General features: G+C 50.8%; 1 protein-coding gene across 2 annotated transcripts in view; it reads right to left on the minus strand.

Annotated features, from left to right (window-relative positions):
- Positions 1-3864: 3864 nt before the first annotated feature.
- WNT5A (Wnt family member 5A) overlaps positions 3865-19314 on the minus strand; it is a 25802-nt gene continuing 10352 nt past the window's right edge. For both annotated transcript variants that reach the window (XM_024746460.1, XM_024746461.1), the window contains exons 4-5: positions 17517-17809; positions 3865-8690 (exon numbers count right to left, since the gene is read on the minus strand). In XM_024746460.1, coding sequence (XP_024602228.1) covers positions 8232-8690; positions 17517-17809 — 752 coding nt within the window. In that variant the 3' untranslated portion in view covers positions 3865-8231. The remainder of the gene's footprint in view (positions 8691-17516; positions 17810-19314) is intronic.

Consider the following 19314-nt stretch of genomic DNA (forward strand, 5'->3'; position numbering starts at 1 on the left):
CTGCTGAACAGGAAACCAAACTCAGTCATGTGACCCCATCCAAACCATTGTGCACATGTCAGGAAATAAGGCCCACCGAGGGGAAGGGATTTGCCCAAAGTCACACAGCAAAGTGGTGGCCAGAGTTGGGCCACTATCCAGATGGTGAAAGTGCTGTTGGGCTGGTCATAAAGCCGGAGTCTAGGTCTCTCAGGCCTGGTTCATGTGCAGAGGGAAACCTTGCAAGAGTGTGTGAACTTTCACCAGGGACTCCAAGGTGGTCTCAGCTCGAAAACTAGGACAAGTGACTCTGGGTCAGGAATGAAATGTTAGGTTTCTAGTGTTTCTAGCCTTCCATTTTTCTCTTTCCAGTAACTCTGAGGTAGTGTCATCTCGTGGATAAAATGAGGGCTCTATAATCAGAGGGACCTGGCTTTGCTTCTTACCAGCTCTGTAGTTTCAGAAAAGACACTTAATCTTCTGGGGCTTCTGTTTCTTCTGGAAAATGTAAAGAGTAACCCTTCTTTTTGTTGGATGCCATGAGATCAAACAAAATAATGAAAAATACATTAAAAAAAAAAACCCAAAAACCACCCAGGACATGTGTGCAGTAAATGGGAGCAGTTGCACAGGTCTTATTATTTCCACTTGATAGATAGGAGCCTGAGGCCCAAAGGAAGCTCACTGGCTTACGCACGGGGGCACAGCTTGACACCCGCAGGAAGCAAAGTGGGGTACGGTGCAGGGTGTGCCTAGGGTTCAGGGCTGCTCTTCTCAGCCTCAAAATCTTGCTCTATAAAGAAGAGGTAGGTCCCCACCCTGCTCGTGTCACAGGTCTCTCCTGAGACATGGGAAAACATTCCTCGGAGTTTCCCAGGGCTGGGGGAGGACTTGGCATGTCTGAGCTGAGGCTGAGCCCATCCTCTGATTCCCCACCCTCTGCTTCCCCAGCCTGAGCCTGATCGGGAACCTTCAGGAGTCCCCTCCCAGTGCCTTGAAGGGAGCGCCCTGCAATTCGCTGAATCAGGGAGGCACATGAGTCATCAAAAGCTGGTGACGGGGGTGCGGCTGTCTTCTCCGCATGCCAGTGGGTGACTGCTGCCACCACCACCATCACCCCTGCCACTCCTTGAGGTCCTACTCGGTGCCATGCTCTTCACTTCCATGACTAGCAATCCTCACCAACGCTCTGTAACGTTATTATATCCTCATGTTCCACATGAGAATACTGAATGAAGCTCAGAGGGGTTAAGTAACTGGCTAAAGGACACACAGCTAATAAGAGCAAAGCTTGGAACCAGGTTTTCTTGACTCCAAATTCTTTGTCCTCCCTTCCGCCCCATGCTTAAGGTGGGTTTCTGGGGGTGAGAGAAGGGAATCCTATTGCAGGTGCTGTCAGAGGAGAGAGGCGAGGTAGAGCCACTCGAACACTGTGGAATCTTGGCCCATGGGAGAGACCATTTGAAGCATGCAGCAACTTCTCCCAATCTGTACGGATCTCCTTTGCAATGTGACTTTGCCACTCCTCTCATTGGGAGGTGGTGCCTATTTCTCTATCTCTTTGAATCTGGGCTGTCCATGGGCTTGCTTTGGCCAGTAAATGCAGTGGAAGTGATATATAGTCATCCCTCCATGTCCATGGGAATTGGTTCCAGGACCCCCCCTCAGATACCAAAATGCGAGGATGCTCAATTCCCGATGTCAGCGTTCTGTATCTGTGGATGTGGAGGGCCAACTCCAGTGTAACTGGATTTCAGGCCTCAAGAGGCCTTTGAGGCTTCCAGTCTCACCTTCGTGGGATGTGGTATCACAGTGTGAAAGAGCCCAGGGCACCCCTTATCCTTAAAGATAAGAGACCACATGGAGAGAAAGGCCCAGCCAGCAGCCAGAACCAGCTATTGAAGTGTGCGAGAGAGAGGCCGTGTAGGATCAGCCAGCCCCTCATCCGTCTGCCGGCCCTGAGTAACAGCAGCAGGACACCGCCCCTCACAGTTAACCCAGCCCGTATCGTTTACCCACAGGATCCGAAGCAAATGCAATGGTGATTGTTTTCAGCCACTGGTTTTTGGTGTGAGTGTGGTGTGTTATTCAGCAATGGACAACTGATAAAGTGAGTGACTTAATTCTCCCGGCCTCGGCATCCTCATCTGTAAAATGGGCATGACGCTCACATCCGTGTCTGATAAGCTTGTCAGGGAGAGTGAAGGAGAGGAAGCCTGTGAGTCTCGCGGCGCTGAGTCTAGTACGGTGTTGGCAGCATCGGCATCAAGGGGTCACCACTGGTGTGAGCGGCTCTGGTCAGGGTCTCTGAGGCAAGAGTCATGTGGGGAGCCCCTCTGAGGGTTCTATAATCAGAGGGTTCTATAATCAGCCCCTCACAATTATTTGGCCCAAAATGTCAGTAAGGGTGAGGTTGAGAAACTCTGAGTTAGAGGGAAAACACTTGTGACAACCATGGCAAGTGCGTGAGTCTGCAGGGGTCAGCTTGGTGGCATAAATGGCTGGCTATCTGGACACAGCCGACCTTGTCTGGAAGGCGCAGTGGCTGCTGGGATCCCGCTGAGTGTCGCTATGGGGGACCTGTGATACCATGTACTCAGGTGGCCAGTTCTTCCTGTTTTGAAGCAAGAAATCCCAATTTGAATGTGAAAATACTCATCTTTTTAAGTGCTGCCAATTAATTTGAGTATCTTTTTACTGCTTGCCAGTCAAACAAAACACACCTGGAGATGTTATATACACAGAGGGCCACGGTTTGTAACCTCCCCCAAACACTAAGGGGGCCTTCCTAGCACTGAGCTAGCCGCTGGGGGGTATTTTAAAGAACACTGGCCCACCTTCCTGGGTTTAGTCTTCAGACTTCATCCTTCTTAGCTAGCCTATAGTGAGCTCTTCCTATGTACTCGAACCTGCGCTAAACAGTCCAAACACGGTAACTCATGTTTACAAGAACCTACAGGGTACTACTCTCTCCCACCTTAACTGGGTGCTCAGAGAGGTTATACAGCTTTCCCAAGGTGACAGAGCTAATGGCAACACCAGTATGTGAACCCAGGCGGTCTGGCTCCGGAGCTTATATTCTTAATCACTGAGCCAGGCTGCCCTGTGAAGGATGCTACAGCTCCATACTCTACATGGGAAAGCTTGCAAGGGACCTCTCAGGTTCATGAGTCACCCTAGGCAAGCACCAGTCCACCACCGTGGTCAGCCTGCGTTCCCCAAGTGCTCAGAACCTCAGTTCCTCCATCTAAAGCTGTGCGTCTCACCTGGGGTTGATTCTGCACCCTGGGGTACACTGTGCAGTGTCTGGAGACATTTTTGCTTGTCACAAATGGGGGAGCTACTGGCATCTAGTGGGTAGAGGCTAGTGATGCTGCTAAACGTCGTACAGGACAGCCCCCCACAATAAGGAATTCTCCAGCCTCAGAAGCCAAGTGCTGAGGTGGAGAAACCTGATCTAAACATCTGGCTGGCAACCATGGCAATTTCCAAAAGGGAACCAGCAGAGAATGTTCCAGGTGATTCAGTCTGTTTACCTAGGACATTTTTTTCTCTCTCCTCAAATCATTCTTTCTTCTCTTGCCCTGGTATTTCTTCACAATCCCACGTTGCTGTGCTAAATGCCTGCACTGCATAATAATCTCCCAATACAACTCTCACGTATTAGCAGCAGAACAAATAAGAAATGGGAAAAAAATAGCTACAGGCAAAAAAAGATAAGCATTAAAATACACAATAGATCCTTGAGATTTGACCATAATATCATCTACATGCCTGAAATGTGCATTTTTTCCTGGATTCGCTAAGCCATAATCACACTCTAGGCCCACGTCAAATTTCAACTGCCATGGACACCATCTCTGCCAAACATACACGTGACTGCACTGATTTTATAAAATGACTTTAATAGAAAAGTAGTACAAGATATGAACAAAAATAAATAATCTTTATCTATTTCTAGCCCAGCAAATGGTACACTGCTTGTAAAATTGGTCTAAAATGCAATTTTCCTTATTCGCTTTTGAAATACTGAGACAGAATGTTAATTAAATCTTCTAGATTAAAATTGATACAGTTTTGGTTTTTAAAAAAGAATCGTAGCAACCTTTAATCATTCCACATCCATTTTTTAAAGTTGGCTAACAAGATGATGTTTTACTAACATAAAATATTATCCAGTCATCAGAGTTAAATGTAAGGTCTGTGCGAACAGGTAAATTAGAAGATTCCTTTACTTAGTTTTAATTCCTACGTTGCTGAATGTTTCCTGTATTAAGAATGCGTTCCATCATCTTACTTTCAAAGTATGGCATCTGGCTTTCACCATTCCACAGAGAGGGGAGACTAACAAATACTTTCTTAAAAAAATAAATATTTTAGAAGTATACTTTACAGTGATAATGCAGTATCTTAGACCTATGTCTTGGTGCGTATTTGCATCATATATACCCTTCAAGTTATCAGTACCTTTTCTAGCTGTTTCTATTTAAATGATGGGTCACTCAGTCTTTGGGGACTGTTTCTGCTAATGAATCTGTGAGTCAGCCAGTGACTCTCTTGTTTGGAGTACTTATCCTGCTACAGTGTCATCTTTGATACTTCTGGTGGCTTGAACAACGTCTTGCAAAAACAAATTGAAAATTGTATTGGCAAATCGTACAAGCAAAGGGTTTGCATGGGCTACTGAAACATAGTGCCGGTCTCGGGAGGTCAGCAGCTTGAGAAACTGAACAGATACACTGGACTAAAGCTTAAAACGGTCTTCCTCGTACTTAAGCCCATAATTACTATTTTGAACGTAGCTCTGTTTGTCGCTGCCTGTATATAAATTTTTTGTTAATTTTCCTGTATTGGGAAGATCTTGAATGCACTCCAGGATGAGAAGGAAAAAAAATATGCTGACGCTCCTAAATCGAGTATATGTTTTTGCAATAAAGAACACTGGTCAATATACAACTGAGGAAAAACTGAAACAGATGTGAGTCCTAGAACCACAAGCGTTTGAATTTGCCCAGAAATGCTATTTTAAACACTCTATATGTTGGTCTACTGTTTTTTTGTGGAATAATGCATTCTTGGCATCCTTAAAAGGTTTCAACATGTTACAAGGTTATCCGGAAAGAAAAAAAGCAAAGGGCTAACGTATCAATCTGTGCGTCGCAGGCCAGGCTTCGCTGCGCGTTTTCAAGAAGCACAGGGCTTGTATTAATTGCACTTAACACAACGAACCTTCAGTTTCCTTCATTCTCTGCAGACTGAGGCTTGCTTTTCATAAACCTGCTTTCCAAGGGGCAAAGAGACACTCCATCCACACAGTAACTTCGAACGAGAGCAGCGCGCTAGCTGCAGTGGTGAACACAAATACACTTTTTTTTGGACTAAAATCCTGGTCATGGATAAAAGCATGTGCCTTTTCAGTTCTTAGCTCTGAGATGTTACAACACCAACAAGCTCTAAAACAATTAAGTTACATGCATAATGCTCGAAGAATGTGAGCAATCCTATAACCAGCTTTACGCCATCTGCTTGATTTCTTTTTTTGAGGAACATATATAGGAAAAGAGAATTCCCCTTTTGTTCCGTTACATATAGAAATCTTTTGAAGCTCCCAAATAGTTTGGTTTTGGTAAAATTCTCCACTCTTCTGTTACTCTGACATGCAGTCACCCCTAAACTATCCCTCATGTTTTCTCAAAAACTCTCCACATGAAGTATCTGAAGGACGATTGAAACCACTTACCAATATCCAAGTAACGTTTTATTTTATATTCTATCTTCCATTTGGCATAAGCCTTTCGATGTCTGTTTGTTTTTTGAACCAGTGAAATATACAAATCACACGAGACAGAACTATGTACATGAAAAGTATAGAATAAAGGCCATAGAAGATATACATAATATCTGAATGACAAGTAGAATATTTTACATTAAATAGTTTCCTTTAAAAACTAGGATTGTTAAACTCAACTCTCTTCATAAACATGAATCACTAAAAAGGAACAAAATCTGGTTTAGCAAATAAAAAGAACTTACTTCATGGTTTTTGTATAATAAAAACCAAAAAAGTGACATTTTAAACTAATTAGTGCTTCTTACTTTCAAGATCTTTTGCTTGCAATTCACTGCAACTGCAGGGGAGTGAATATCCTTGTGCAACAAGAGCCACAGGTGGCTGAGGTGATCTGGGGGCCACCCGTTCCCACGAGGGCTGCAGGAGATGTGTATCTTTCCAAACTTTTAAAACAACAGAAGTCTGAGATAACACATTTGATGGCACTCCTTGGAAAGAGGTGTCCTGGTTTAAAAAATTTTTTAAACTAGCTATATATGTTGTGAGCTGGATTTTCCTTAGGGACTCAAATAGGTACTATCAGGTCTAATGGGCTCCAGTTTCCACTCTGCAAAATGCATGAAGGAAAGAGAAATGCCGACAATGCTTCCGAGTGTTGAATATCTCTTCATTCCCACGTCTGTGATGAATAAGCAATGCCCTCTCCAGAAAGGGTACAGAAAAGGAGGATGGGGCAGGGAAGATAAAAGAAATCTTCGAACCAACAATGCACATGAGTATAAGACCTTCCGGATTCCTCAGAAACAAGGCTGCTCCGTGATGCTCAGGGCGTGACGGCATCAAGGCCACAGCCCCAGCTCAACTCAGAAACCATCTGGAAAAATCCCAATTGGATTGCAATGGAGGACAACAAGGCTCTAGACCCGAGGAAACTGTAAATCTAAATCACTGGCTGCACTGAGCTATAATTATATCTATATTTATATATATATATGTATATATATATATATATATGTATGTTATGTACAAGAGACTGAGATATCAGGCACCATTAAACCACATTTCCCCCCTTATAAATGCAACTGTTCAAGTCCTCTAGGAACAGTTCTGGGGTACACCTGCAGGGTAATAGGAAAGCGTGAGTGGAGAGTCTAAACACAGGAAACGCTGCCACACCTCTGTGAAGTCCATTCGCCAAGTAATGTCATTAAAACACAGAAAACTACTGCTCCTCAAAGTAAAAGTTATAGGGGAAAAACAAAATCCCTAAGTAGCAAAGTGTTTCCCAACGGAGCTCCTATGTTTCATTTCCTGTCCTACTATCGGAGGGGACGCAGTGGAGCTGCCGTTTGGAAACGTGGCCGGCGTCACAGCGCAGCAAGGCATGGAGGAATCGGATTGGGCGCGGGGTCAAGTAGGGAGGGCGGATGTCACGTTTCCCCCTCAAATAGGTTTTCTGCTCTGGTGCAGTGCTGAACTGCACGCAATTACCCTGTAGCTCGGGCTGAGGATCTGTGAATGGAATTCAATTTATTATTTTCATTGTTATCATTTATTAACCAAGTATCCCTAAGAAAATTACAGTATATTTTCCTTTACAGTCAAGTCAACCTCCCTTGCCCTTCTCCAAACAAAAAGTCTAGTACCCAGAATCGCTCGGGGATCCTTTTCCAAGTGGCTAACCTAATTCCCACAACAGCGTCAAATCACTGACTTAATATAAGGAGTTTTAAAGTTTTCTTTTTTTTAATTTCTGGGGCTTCCCTCCCTGCGCCCCAAGTTTCAGTAGCTAGTAGAATGGACCATCTGTAGATGGAATGTTTGAGAACAGTGTGACACGTGATAAACCTTTTTTCTTTAAGGGATATGAGATTTTTGCTCTTAGACTTTAAATACCATTTTGGAAATGTTTCAGGCTGGCAGCCCCTGGGAAAGGGGCGGGGGGTGTGTGTCTCATTGTTTTGTTTTTTTTTCTCAAGACCTTTCAACTTTCACCAGAGCACCGAATTCCTTTTAGTCACAGGAGCTAAATCACGCATAGATCTGTACCACCCTCTTGCAGCTGGACGCTACCTGTCCCATATGACCCCATAGTTGAGACAAAGAAAACAGTGTTTCCTTGACCTTCCAGATGTGCACACATCCAACTTAAGGTGTGCGTTATTCCCCCCTCATCCTATATACCAGCAAAAGAAGTCTTGTCTTACTTTTCAATGATCCACAAAATAAATATTTTCTTGGTTCCCACCCCCCCTTTTTGCCAAATAATAATTATAATATTAATAATAAACCACAGAGTTCTCAGATGGGAACAGGAAAAAAAAATGGTTCCGGTTGCAATTCTTGGGGACAAAAAATAAACAGTATTAAAGACAACAACAACAACAGAATCACTGTACTTTCTATAAATAAGTGGGTCCTGGGAGTGGGGCTGGGTGACAGGCGGGCGGCGGGGTGCCCACTACTTGCACACGAACTGGTCCACGATCTCCGTGCACTTCTTGCACTTGACGTAGCAGCACCAGTGGAACTTGCAGTGGCAGCGCTCGGTCTGCACCGTCTTAAACTGGTCGTAGCCGCGGCCGCAGCACATGAGCTCACAGCCGTCCATGCCCTCGGACGTCTTGTTGCACAGGCGGCCCTGTGTGCCCAGCGAGCCGGTGCTCTCGTTGCGCACGCAGTAGTCGGGGCTGGGGTCGATGTAGACCAGGTCCTGCGTGGTGGGCGAGTTGAAGCGGCTGTTGACCTGCACCAGCTTGCCCCGGCTGTTGAGCCGCATGGCCGCTGCGCTGTCGTACTTCTCCTTCAGGGCGTCGCCCACCTTGCGGAAGTCGGCCAACTGCAGCCAGCACGTCTTGAGGCTGCACGAGCCTGACACCCCGTGGCACTTGCAGGCCACATCCGCCAGGTTGTACACCGTCTGTGGGGAGAAGGGAACAGTCAGCGGGCGAACTCACCCGTGAGCCCAGACTTGGGCGGGGGTCGGGTGACCGAACTCCCCGGCTGGGTGGAGCCCTGGTCACCAGCTAAACCTGGGCTACTTCCCCATCGTCCTCCATGACCAGGAGCCTTGTGTTGCCTTCTTTAAAAAGTCTGCAAAATAAATAGCCTCTTAGCCCCTCATTATTACACATCATCATAATAAACAACCACAGTTTTTGAATGGGAGCCGGAAAAAAATTGGTTCCATTTGTCTCTTTTTTTTTTTTTTTTGGCAGGGAAGAGCATTGGCAGCAACTCATCCATCTTGAACACTCAGCCCAGAGCTGCTATCAGTTCCTCACCTGCGTCACCTGGACTCATCCTCAACACCAGCCCACGAGGGAAGAGCTCTCTCATCTGCATCTCACAGAGAAGGGAAGCGAGACCCAGCAAGGTGAGTTACTGACCCAACCACGGGGAAGGAGCGGGGGGAGCGGGGGGCAGGATTTGAACCCAGGCAGGTGGGCTCCAAGCTCATGCTCATGACTTGGCCCTGGGCACCCAGCTGGTAAGTGGCAGGGCTGGGCAGGCGTCCAGCCCAGGTAGGATCAGGGTTCAAATCTTTCCTCACTCTTACTATCACTACTGCTGTGTGGCAGGCACTATCGTAAGAGCCTTTTTACACGCTTCGTCTCACTTAATGCCCCCAGCGAGGTTGTAACGTGGCCTGGATTAGATGATGGCAGTGACGCAGATAGAGGGTAAGTGGCCCGCACAGGTCGCACAGCTAGAATGTGGGAGAACCGGGTGTGGATCTCAGGTACCCTCACTCCTGCTTCTCGCACACTCCCTACTCTCTATCCGCCCCTGCCTAGGCGAAAAGCATCCATCTTGGACCCAGGCGGACCTGGGTTGTTCTGTCCTAATCTGTCCCTGAATCTAGGCAACAGGCTTCACCATTCTGAGCCTCCGTTTTCAGTTTGGGAAGGGCACTGTGATGGTTGCAACCTCACAGCACGGTTGCAAGGATAAGATCAGGAGATGCGTGAAAGTACTTAGCAGGCAGGACGCAATCAGTAAACCTGGTCTGCAGGGTGACTGTCTGGACGCTGGTCCTGGGCCCTTGCCCAGTCACCCTGGCCTCGCAGTAGCAGCACCTATGGGTCTGGCCTCACGGTGCTGTGTGCCCAGCAGTCTGGGAGGTGGCGGCTGCCTATTTATAGTGCCGACTGCCCACAGTTCCTGTGCCAGTGACCCTCCAGAGCCGGCGTGCTGCTGGCACGCTGCACAGCGCCTGTCAGGAACCTGGAGGGCCAGGGTGAGTTAGAAGGCTGCTTCTGCCCAGAACAGCTACCTTCTCCCTCCAGGGATGCATAAGGGGCTTTCTTACAAGGGGAGCTGAAGTGTACTCCCTTGATATGAAGTGTTTCAGTCCCGCAGCTAGTCTGCAGAAGGGTTTTGCAAACCCTTCTATGTAACCTTCGCTCCCCTTTGAGGAAAATCAAAAGCTGATGTCCCAAGGAGATTCTAATATGATTTCCTGGTACAGTGTCTAACTTTCCTCCTCCCACCCCCACTACCCTGCAGAAAAACTGTCTTCCCAGTAATCTCACCCACCAGAATCCAAGCACAGTTCATTGCTCCAATTACAAAATTTCCAAAAACACGCCCCCTATTTAAAAATCCAAATGTTAAATGAAATTCTATTGAAGGGGCTTTTCCCACTCTTCAAAATCCCCTCTCTCCACCTGGAAATCCCTTGACCTTCTGTTCTTGGTTGCTATAAGCCCCTAAGGATTTCTCTCCATGAGGGAAGTCGAAGAAATCCACAAAGATGGATGAAAGCACCAAACAGGGGCACAGTGGGGCGCAGAAGGGTCAGCCATACCTGTCCTGGAAGCGTTTCTGGTCTGAGATGCTGGGCACCCGGCATGCAGCGTAAGGTAGTTGTGTCCCTGATGAGGGCAAGACCAAAGTCCTAGGGCCCCAGAGAGAGCGGGACTGGCATGCCCACTCCATGGCGCGGGTCGGCTGCCGAGGGGGGGTGAGTCCACGCACACTGCCGGCACCACAGCAACGGGCGGCCTCGGAAAGGAGAGGCCGCACTCACCTGGAGCAACTACCTGACCCCCTCAAGGCGCCACAGGTGAAATTCTCCAGAGTTTAGTCTTTCCCTGAGAACCGCCCCCCCCACCCAAATAGTTAAGATCAAATTTGAGAAGAAATAGGTTAGCTGGAATGATCTAGATAATCTTTGGCTTCCCTAAGTCCTTTGCTTCCAGTAACTAAGCTATCATTTATCAAGCACTTACCTCAGCCCTTCAATTGAACCTTATGAAATTGGATGTCAGAAATGGTGAAGTATCGGTAATAAGGTGCAGCCTACTATGTGATGGCAGTGAGTCCTACAGCAACCCCAAACGATAGCTAACGCCCATTTAACAGATGTGCGAATGGGGAAACCGAGGCTCAGAAACGAACAGACAGAAAGGGATTTTAACCTAGATTTCTTTAATCCCCAAAACTATGGCCCTTTACCCTCGAGCTGTGACGCATTAGTTTCATTAAAAAAAAAGCGCCTGGGCTTACAGGTCAATCCACTAATTCTCCCCACGGGCTTGAAGTGGTTCTCCAGCCTCAGTTTCCCAGTCTTTAAAATGAGGGGGTGTGGATGAGGGGCCCAAAGGCTCCTTCCAGGCCTCTAGCTTCACTCTGTGATTATCGTCCCTTTTCCTCACCCCAAAATACAGAAGACTGAAATCTCTGACCAGAAAGTTCCTGGCACTTACCTTGGGTTCTGTGAAAAAATAATGGCTCTGGTTTTCAGTGCTGCCAAAGTTAGGAAAAGTTTTCACCCCTTCATTATAAAGCAGGCATAAAGTGCCATGTGTTTAACCACAGGAAAAAAGGGTCTTTTTTAACGATTGTGGGCGAGCCTTTCACATCCGCATCAGGGGAAGGAAAGAATGAAACCGGGAGACTGGGGCTACCTGGCAAGGATTTCCTCTCCGCACACCTCTGAGTGGCTCTCTCCCCTCCCCAGAGCATCTCTCTGCACACCTCTGAGTGGCTCTCTCCCCTCTCAGCGCATCTCTCTGCACACCTCTGAGTGGCTCTCTCCCCTCTCCAGAGCATATCTCTGCACACCTCTGAATGGCTGTCTCCCCTCTCCAGAGCATATCTCTGCACACCTCTGAGTGGCTGTCTCCCCTCTCAGCGCATCTCTCTGCACACCTCTGAGTGGCTCTCTCCCGTCTCCAGAGCATCTCTCCGCACACCTCTGAGTGGCTCTCTGCCCTCTCCAGAGCATCTCTCTGCACACTTCGGAGTGGCTCTCCCGGCTCCAGAGCACCTCTCTGCACACTTCTGAGTAGCTCACCCCTCTCCACAGCATCTCTCTGCACACTTCGGAGTGGCTCTCCCGGCTCCAGAGCACCTCTCTGCACACTTCTGAGTAGCTCACCCCTCTCCACAGCATCTCTCTGCACACTTATTTTTTTTTTCCTTTTTTGTGCTACGCGGGCCTCTCACTGTTGTACCCTCTCCCGTTGCGGAGCACAGGCTCTGGACGCAAAGGCTCAGCGGCCACGGCTCACGGGCCCAGGTGCACTGCGGCATGTGGGATCTTCCCGGATCTGGGCACGAACCCGTGTCCCCTGCATCGGAAGGCAGACTCTCCACCACTGCGCCACCAGGGGAGCCATCTCTGCACACTTCTGAGTAGCTCACCCCTCTCCACAGCATCTCTCTGCACACTTCGGAGTGGCTCTCCCGGCTCCAGAGCACCTCTCTGCACACTTCTGAGTGGCGCGCTCCCCTCTCCAGTGCATCTCTGCACACCTCTGAGTGGCTCTCTCCCCTCTCCAGAGCATCTCTGTCCACACTTCATTTTTTTTGTGCTTGTTTTCGTTTTGTTTTTTTGTTTTTTTGCGGTACGCAGGCCTCTCACTATTGCGGCCTCTCCCGTTGTGGGGCACAGACTCAGGACACGCAGGCTCAGCGGCCATGGCTCACGGGCCCAGCCGCTCCGCGGCATGAGGAATCTTCCCAGACCGGGGCGCGAACCCATGTCCCCTACGTCAGCAGGTGGACTCTCAACCACTGCGCCACCAGGTAAGCCTGCTCTGCACAATTCTAAGTGGCTCACCCCTCTCCAGAGGATCTCTCTGCACACTTCTGAGTGGTTCTCTCCCCTTTCCAGAGCATCTCTTCACACATTTCTGAGTGTCTCTCTCCCCTCTCCAGAGCATCTCTCTGCACACCACTGAGTGGCTCTCTCCCCTCTCCAGAGCATCTCTCTGCACACTTCTGAATGGCTCTCCCGTCTCCAGAGCACCTCTCTGCACACTTCTGAGTGGCTCTCTCCCCTCTCCAGAGCATCTCTCTGCACACTTCTGAGTGGCCCACCCCTCTCCAGAGCATTTCTCTACACACTTGAGTGGCTGTCTCTGTCTCCAGAGCATCTTTCTGCACACTTCTAACTGGCTCTCCCCTCTCCAGAGCATCTCTCTGCACACGTGTTTGTGGCTCTCCCCTCTCCAGAGGATCTCCCTTCACACCTCGGAGAGGCTATCTCCCCTATGCAGAGCATCTCTCCGCACACCTGAGTGGCTCTCTCCCCTCTCCAGAGCATCTCTCCGCACACCTGAGTGGCTGTCTCCCCTCTCCAGAGCATCTCTCTGCACACTTCTGAGTTTCTGTCCCCTCTCCAGAGCACGTCTTTGCACATTCCTCAGTGGCTCTCCTCCCTATCCTGAGCACCTCTCTGCACACTTCTGAGTGGCTCTCTCCCTCTCCAGAGCATCTCTCTGCACACTTCTGAGTTTCTGTCCCCTCTCCAGAGCACGTCTTTGCACATTCCTCAGTGGCTCTCCTCCCTATCCTGAGCACCTCTCTGCACACTTCTGAGTGGCTCTCTCCCTCTCCAGAGCATCTCTCTGCACACCTCTGAGTGGCACCTCTGAGTGGCTCTCTCCCCTCCCCAGAGCATCTCTCCGCACACCTCTGAGTGGCTCTCTGCCCTCTCCAGAGCATCTCTCTGCACACCTTTTAGTGGCTGTCTCCCCTCTCCAGAGCACCTCTCTGCAAATTTCTGAGTGGCTCTCTCACCTTTCCAGAGCATCTCTCTGCACAATTCTGAGTGGCACTGCCCTCTCCAGAGCATCTCTCTGCACACTTATTTTTTTTTCCTTTTTTGTGCTACGCGGGCCTCTCACTGTTGTACCCTCTCCCATTGCGGAGCACAGGCTCTGGACGCGCAGGCTCAGTGGCCATGGCTCACGGGCCCAGCCGCTCCGCGGCATGTGGGATCTTCCTGGACCGGGGCACGAACCCGTGTCCCCTATATCAGCAGGTGGACTCTCAACCACTGTGAAACCAGGGAAGCCCTGTCTGCACACATCTGAGTGCCTCTCTCCCCTCTCCAGAGCATCTCTCTGCACACTTCTGAGTTTCTGTCCCCTCTCCAGAGCACGTCTTTGCACATTCCTCAGTGGCTCTCCTCCCTATCCCGAGCACCTCTCTGCACACTTCTGAGTGGCTCTCTCCCTCTCCAGAGCATCTCTCTGCACACCTCTGAGTGGCATTCTCCAGTCTCCAGAGCATCTCTCCGCACACCTCTGAGTGGCTCTCTCCCCTCTCCAGAGCATCTCTGTCCACACTTCATTTTTTTTGCGGTTGCTTTCGTTTTGTTTTTTTGTGGTACGCAGGCCTCTCACTATTGCGGCCTCTCCCGTTGCGGGGCACAGACTCAGGACGCGCAGACTCAGCGGCCAAGGCTCACGGGCCCAGCCGCTCCGCTGCATGAGGAATCTTCCCAGACCGGGGCACGAACCCGTGTCCCCTGCATCGGCAGGTGGACTCTCAACCACTGCGCCACCAGGTAAGCCTGCTCTGCACAATTCTAAGTGGCTCACCCCTCTCCAGAGCATCTCTCTGCACACTCCAAAGTTGCTATCTCCCCTCTCCAGAGCACCTCTCTACATACTTCAGTGTGGCTCTCCCCTCTCCAGAGCACCTCTCTGCACACTTCTGAGGGGCGCTCCCCTCTCAACAGCATGTCTCTGTTCACTTCTGAGTGGCTCTCCCCTCTCCAGATCATCGCTCTGCACAGGTCGAGTGGCTCGCCCGTCTCCAGAGCATCTCTGTGCGCACTTCTGAGTGGCTGTCACCCCTCCAGACCACCTCTCTGCACACTTCTCAGTGGCCCTCTCCTCTTTCCAGAGATTCTCTCTGCACACTTCAGAGTGGCTCTCCCCTCTCCAGAGCATCTCTCTGCACACTTCTGAGTGGCTCTCTCCACTCACCAGAGCACCTGTCCGCACAATTCTGAGGGGCTCTCTCCCATCTCCAGAGCATCTCTGTGCACACTTCTGAGTGGCTGTCCCTTCTCCAGAGCTTGTCTTTGCACACTACTCAGTGGCTCTCTCCCCTCTCCAGAAAGTCTCTCTGCACACCTCTGAGTGGCTGTCTCCCCTCTACAGAGCATCTCTCTGCACACCTCTGAGTGGCTGTCCTCTCTCCACAGCACGTCTTTGCACAGTACCCAGTGGGTCTCTCCCCTCTCCAGAGCACCTTTCGGCACACTTCTGAGTGGCTGTCTCTGTCTCCAGAGCATCTTTCTGCACACTTCTAACTGGCTCTCCCCTCTCCAGAGCATCTCTCTGCACACGTGTTCGTGGCTCTCCCCTCTCCAGAGGATCTCCCTTCACACCTCGGAGAGGCTATCTCCCCTATGCAGAGCATCTCTCCGCACACCTCTGAGTGGCTCTCTCCCCTCTCCAGAGCATCTCTCTGCACACTTCTGAGTGGCTGTCCTCTCTCCACAGCACGTCTTTGCACACTACTCAGTGGGTCTCTCCACTCTCCATAGAACCTCTGTGCACACTTTGGAGTGGCTGTCCCCCCTCTCCAGAGCACCTTTCTGCACACTTCTGAGTGGCTTTCCCCTCTCCAGAGAATCTCTCTGCACACGGGTTCGTGGCTCTCCCCTCTCCAGAGGATCTCCCTGCAGACCTCGGAGAAGCTATCTCCCCTCTCCAGAGCATCTCTCTGCACACTTCTGAGTGGCTCTCCCCTCTCCAGAGAATCTCTCTTCACACTTCTGAGTGCCTCTCCCCTCTCCAGAGCACCTCTCTGCACACTTGTGAGTGAGTGGCTCTCCCCTCTCCAGAGAATCACTCTGCACACTTCTGATTGCCTCTCCCCTCTCCAGAGCATCTCTCTGCACACTTATAGTGGCTCTCCCCTCTCCAGTGCATCTCTCTGCACACTTGTGAGTGGCTCTCCCCTCTCCAGAGCACCTCTCTGCACACTTGTGAGTGAGTGGCTCTCCCCTCTCCAGAGAATCACTCTGCACACTTCTGATTGCCTCTCCCCTCTCCAGAGCATCTCTCTGCACACTTATAGTGGCTCTCCCCTCTCCAGAGCACCTCTCTGCACACTTCTGAGTTGCCCTCTCCCCTCTCCAGCGCACCTCTCTGCACCCTTCTTCGCGGGTCTCCAGAGCATCTCTCTGCACACTTCTAAGTGGCTCTCTCCTCTCCAGAGCACCTGTCTGCCCACTTCTGACTGGCTCTCTCCCCTCTCCAGAGCATCTCTGTGCACAGTTTGGAGAGGCTCTCCCCTCTCTAGAGCACCTCTCTGCACACTTCTGACTGGCTCTCTCCCGTCTCCAGAGCATATCTCTGCACACTTCTGAGTGGCTCTCTCCCATGTCCAGAGCATCTCTCTACACACGTCTGAGTGTCTCTCCCCACTCTACAGCATCTCTGTGCACACTTCTGAGTGGCTGTCCCCTCTCCAGAGCACGTCTTTGCACACTACTCAGTGGCTCTGTCACCCTTCCAGAGCACCTCTCTGAAGACTTTGAGTGGCTCTCCCCTCTCCAGAGGATCTCTCTGCACACTTCGGAGTGGCTCTCCCCTTCAAGAGCATCTCTGTGCACACTTCTGAGTACCTGTCCCCTCTCCAGAGCATGTCTTTGCACACTACTCAGTGGCTCTCTCCCATCCCCAGAGCACCTGTCTGCACACGAAACAACTGCGCCTCCAGGGAAGCCCTCTGTGCACACTTCTGCGTGGCTCACCCCTCTCCAGAGCGTCTCTCTGCACACTTCTGAGTGTCTCTCTCACGTCTCCAGAGCATCTCTCCCCTCTCCAGAGCACCTCGATGGGCCTGATGGTCAGACCTATATAAAACTCCAGTCTGTTAAAAATGCTCCTCGTTTTGGTAGAACTTGTGTTTCTGAAAAACCCTGAATCCATCATGCCTGCTACCTAATGACACAAGGAGGGGCACGAAGAAAGCAGAGGGGTAGGTAAGTAACCCTGGAAGCTTGGGTGAGGGCCTTATGAGCTGGGCACCTACTGGCATAAATAACTCCCCTGTTCTCCATTTAAGCCCAGCCACAAACTTGATCCCGGGCAGAGGGCAGTGAACGTCAGGAACATTTTTATTTGTGAGCTGGCCTGGCCAGCTCTACTGTGGACCAATTACAAAAGGCAAAGAAAGCTCTTTCTCAGGCCAGGTCAGGAGCACCTTGGCTGGAGGGGGCCAAGGACGGGATGCTTCCCCTCCAGGAGGCCTTTCTGGGGTGTCCACCCCTCTCCAGGGAGGCCTGTGTGTAGCTGCTTGGGGAGGGGGTGGGGGGAGAGTGGAAAGAGAGCAGCAGTGAGAGGTGGGGAGAGACCGGCAAAGCTAGGACGGGAGGCGGAGGCAGAGACGGGAAGAGAGGGAGGCCCAGACGCAGAGACAGAGAGAGAAACGGAGAGTGGAGCACAGCACCGCCCGCTCCCAGGAGGGACGCGGCGGCGGGGATGCTCACCCTGCGGCCGGCCTCGTTGTTGTGCAGGTTCATGAGGATGCGCGCGCTCTCGTAGGAGCCCTTGGCGTGGATGCGCTCCCGCTCGCGCGCGTCCACGAACTCCTTGGCGAAGCGGTAGCCGTAGTCGATGTTGTCGCCGCAGCCGCCCCACAGCCAGTCCCGCGGCAGGTCCTTGGGGCGCGCGGCGCGGCTGCAGCCACAGGTGGACAGCTCGCCCTCGCGGCAGGCGCGGCTCATGGCGTTGACCACCCCCGCGGCGCTCACGGCGTACGTGAAGGCCGTCTCGCGGCTGCCTGCGGGCGAGGACGGGTGAGTGGGCGCCCCGCACTCCGCAGCCCCGGCCGCCCCGGCACTGCCCCAGTGCCGCAGAGGGCGGGTGGCGGGGGACCGGCTGGCACACCGCCGAGCCCCCGCTCCTGGCTGGGGAACTAGCAGGCACTGATCCTCCGCCCGCCTCCCCCCCCCACCCCGAGGGGGAAGGCGGGAGACATTCCCCCCCCCCACACGTAGAAGCGACACATGACAAAGGAGTAGCATCCCTGGTACCTCTTTCTCTGACACTTCAGAGCCCAAGGCAGGATTCTAAGCAGTGCTGGCCTGATATTTCTCTACACCTCTTATGAAAATATTCCAAACTTATTTTCCAAAATGCCCATGAAAGAAGTCGCTGAGGGAAAACGCAGAATTGGGGTAGACTTCCTTACACTTATTTTAATGTTTGGTATTATTTTCATTCTGAGTTACCTACAGGGCAGGAGCATGGGACCTGCAAGGCTTAGAGCCCCTGCAGCAGCCCCTCCCCACTCCCTGCAGCCTCGGTGGTTGAAACCCGGCTTTCCCATCCTCCATCCGCAGCATCTAGCCTGTCTCAGAACAAGGCTCCTGACTTTCCCAGAGGACGTTTCTAAACTGGTCCCTAGAGAGTTTTAAATGAAACTCGCCTCTTCTCAAACCCCAAGCTGACCGGGCTGACACTTCTCACTCACGTAGGTGAGTGTCTGTCTACTTTTAAAACAGCCCGCAGTTCCTTAGTGTCACTTCTGCAGCTCCCCAGCAGCCTCTGACTCCAAGTGTTAGGATAATAGCAAAAAGGAGGAAAAAAAATAAAAAGGTTCTTCTTCCCCAAACTTGTAAAGAATATGTAGGCCTAGAGGAAAGAAGTTCTCTCCTTCCCTAAAACTTGTAAAGAGTATCTCCCTGTCAAACGGTTCTATAGGAGCCCTATTTGTAAGGACTAAAAAAGAGGTAACCATAGACTACCTCCATCTCCACTTGTATGTGGAGACATTTCTACATGTAACAAGAAGTCACTTAACGTATTGTCCTATGAGCGAGAAAGGGTTAACACCCGGCCAGCTGAAGCTGGGCCTGGGGTGGGGGGGTGGAAGGGGGGGCAAGATGAGGGCTTCCTTCTTTTCCTCAACTATAAAATTAAGGGTATTGAACTAGCTGCCTAGGGGAAAAAAGGGCCCCTTCCGGCACTAGAATCTCTTTACCGGAAACGGTTGCTCCTATACTTAAAGAGCTTGCTAACAATCTTTTTCTTTGGGGGGGGCGTGGACAAGGGGGGAGAGCACAAGAACAGCTGACAACAGGACTCAGCCCCAAACGGAAGGCCCATCCTGCAGGAGGACGGCTCTGCCCATGCAAGTATCCCCCGCCAGGCTGCCCTTTTCTTGGACTTCTGCTCCACACTTCAACCCACAGCCATTTGTGATCTCCCTTCCAGGAACAGTGATGGTTCTGATTTACCAGAGCTTCCCTCCCACATTTTAAAAAATGAATAACTTGATTACTG

The sequence above is a fragment of the Neophocaena asiaeorientalis genome, unplaced genomic scaffold (genome assembly GCF_003031525.2).
Source record: "Neophocaena asiaeorientalis asiaeorientalis breed wild unplaced genomic scaffold, Neophocaena_asiaeorientalis_V1.1 scaffold251, whole genome shotgun sequence".
NCBI classification, from domain to species: domain Eukaryota; kingdom Metazoa; phylum Chordata; class Mammalia; order Artiodactyla; family Phocoenidae; genus Neophocaena; species Neophocaena asiaeorientalis.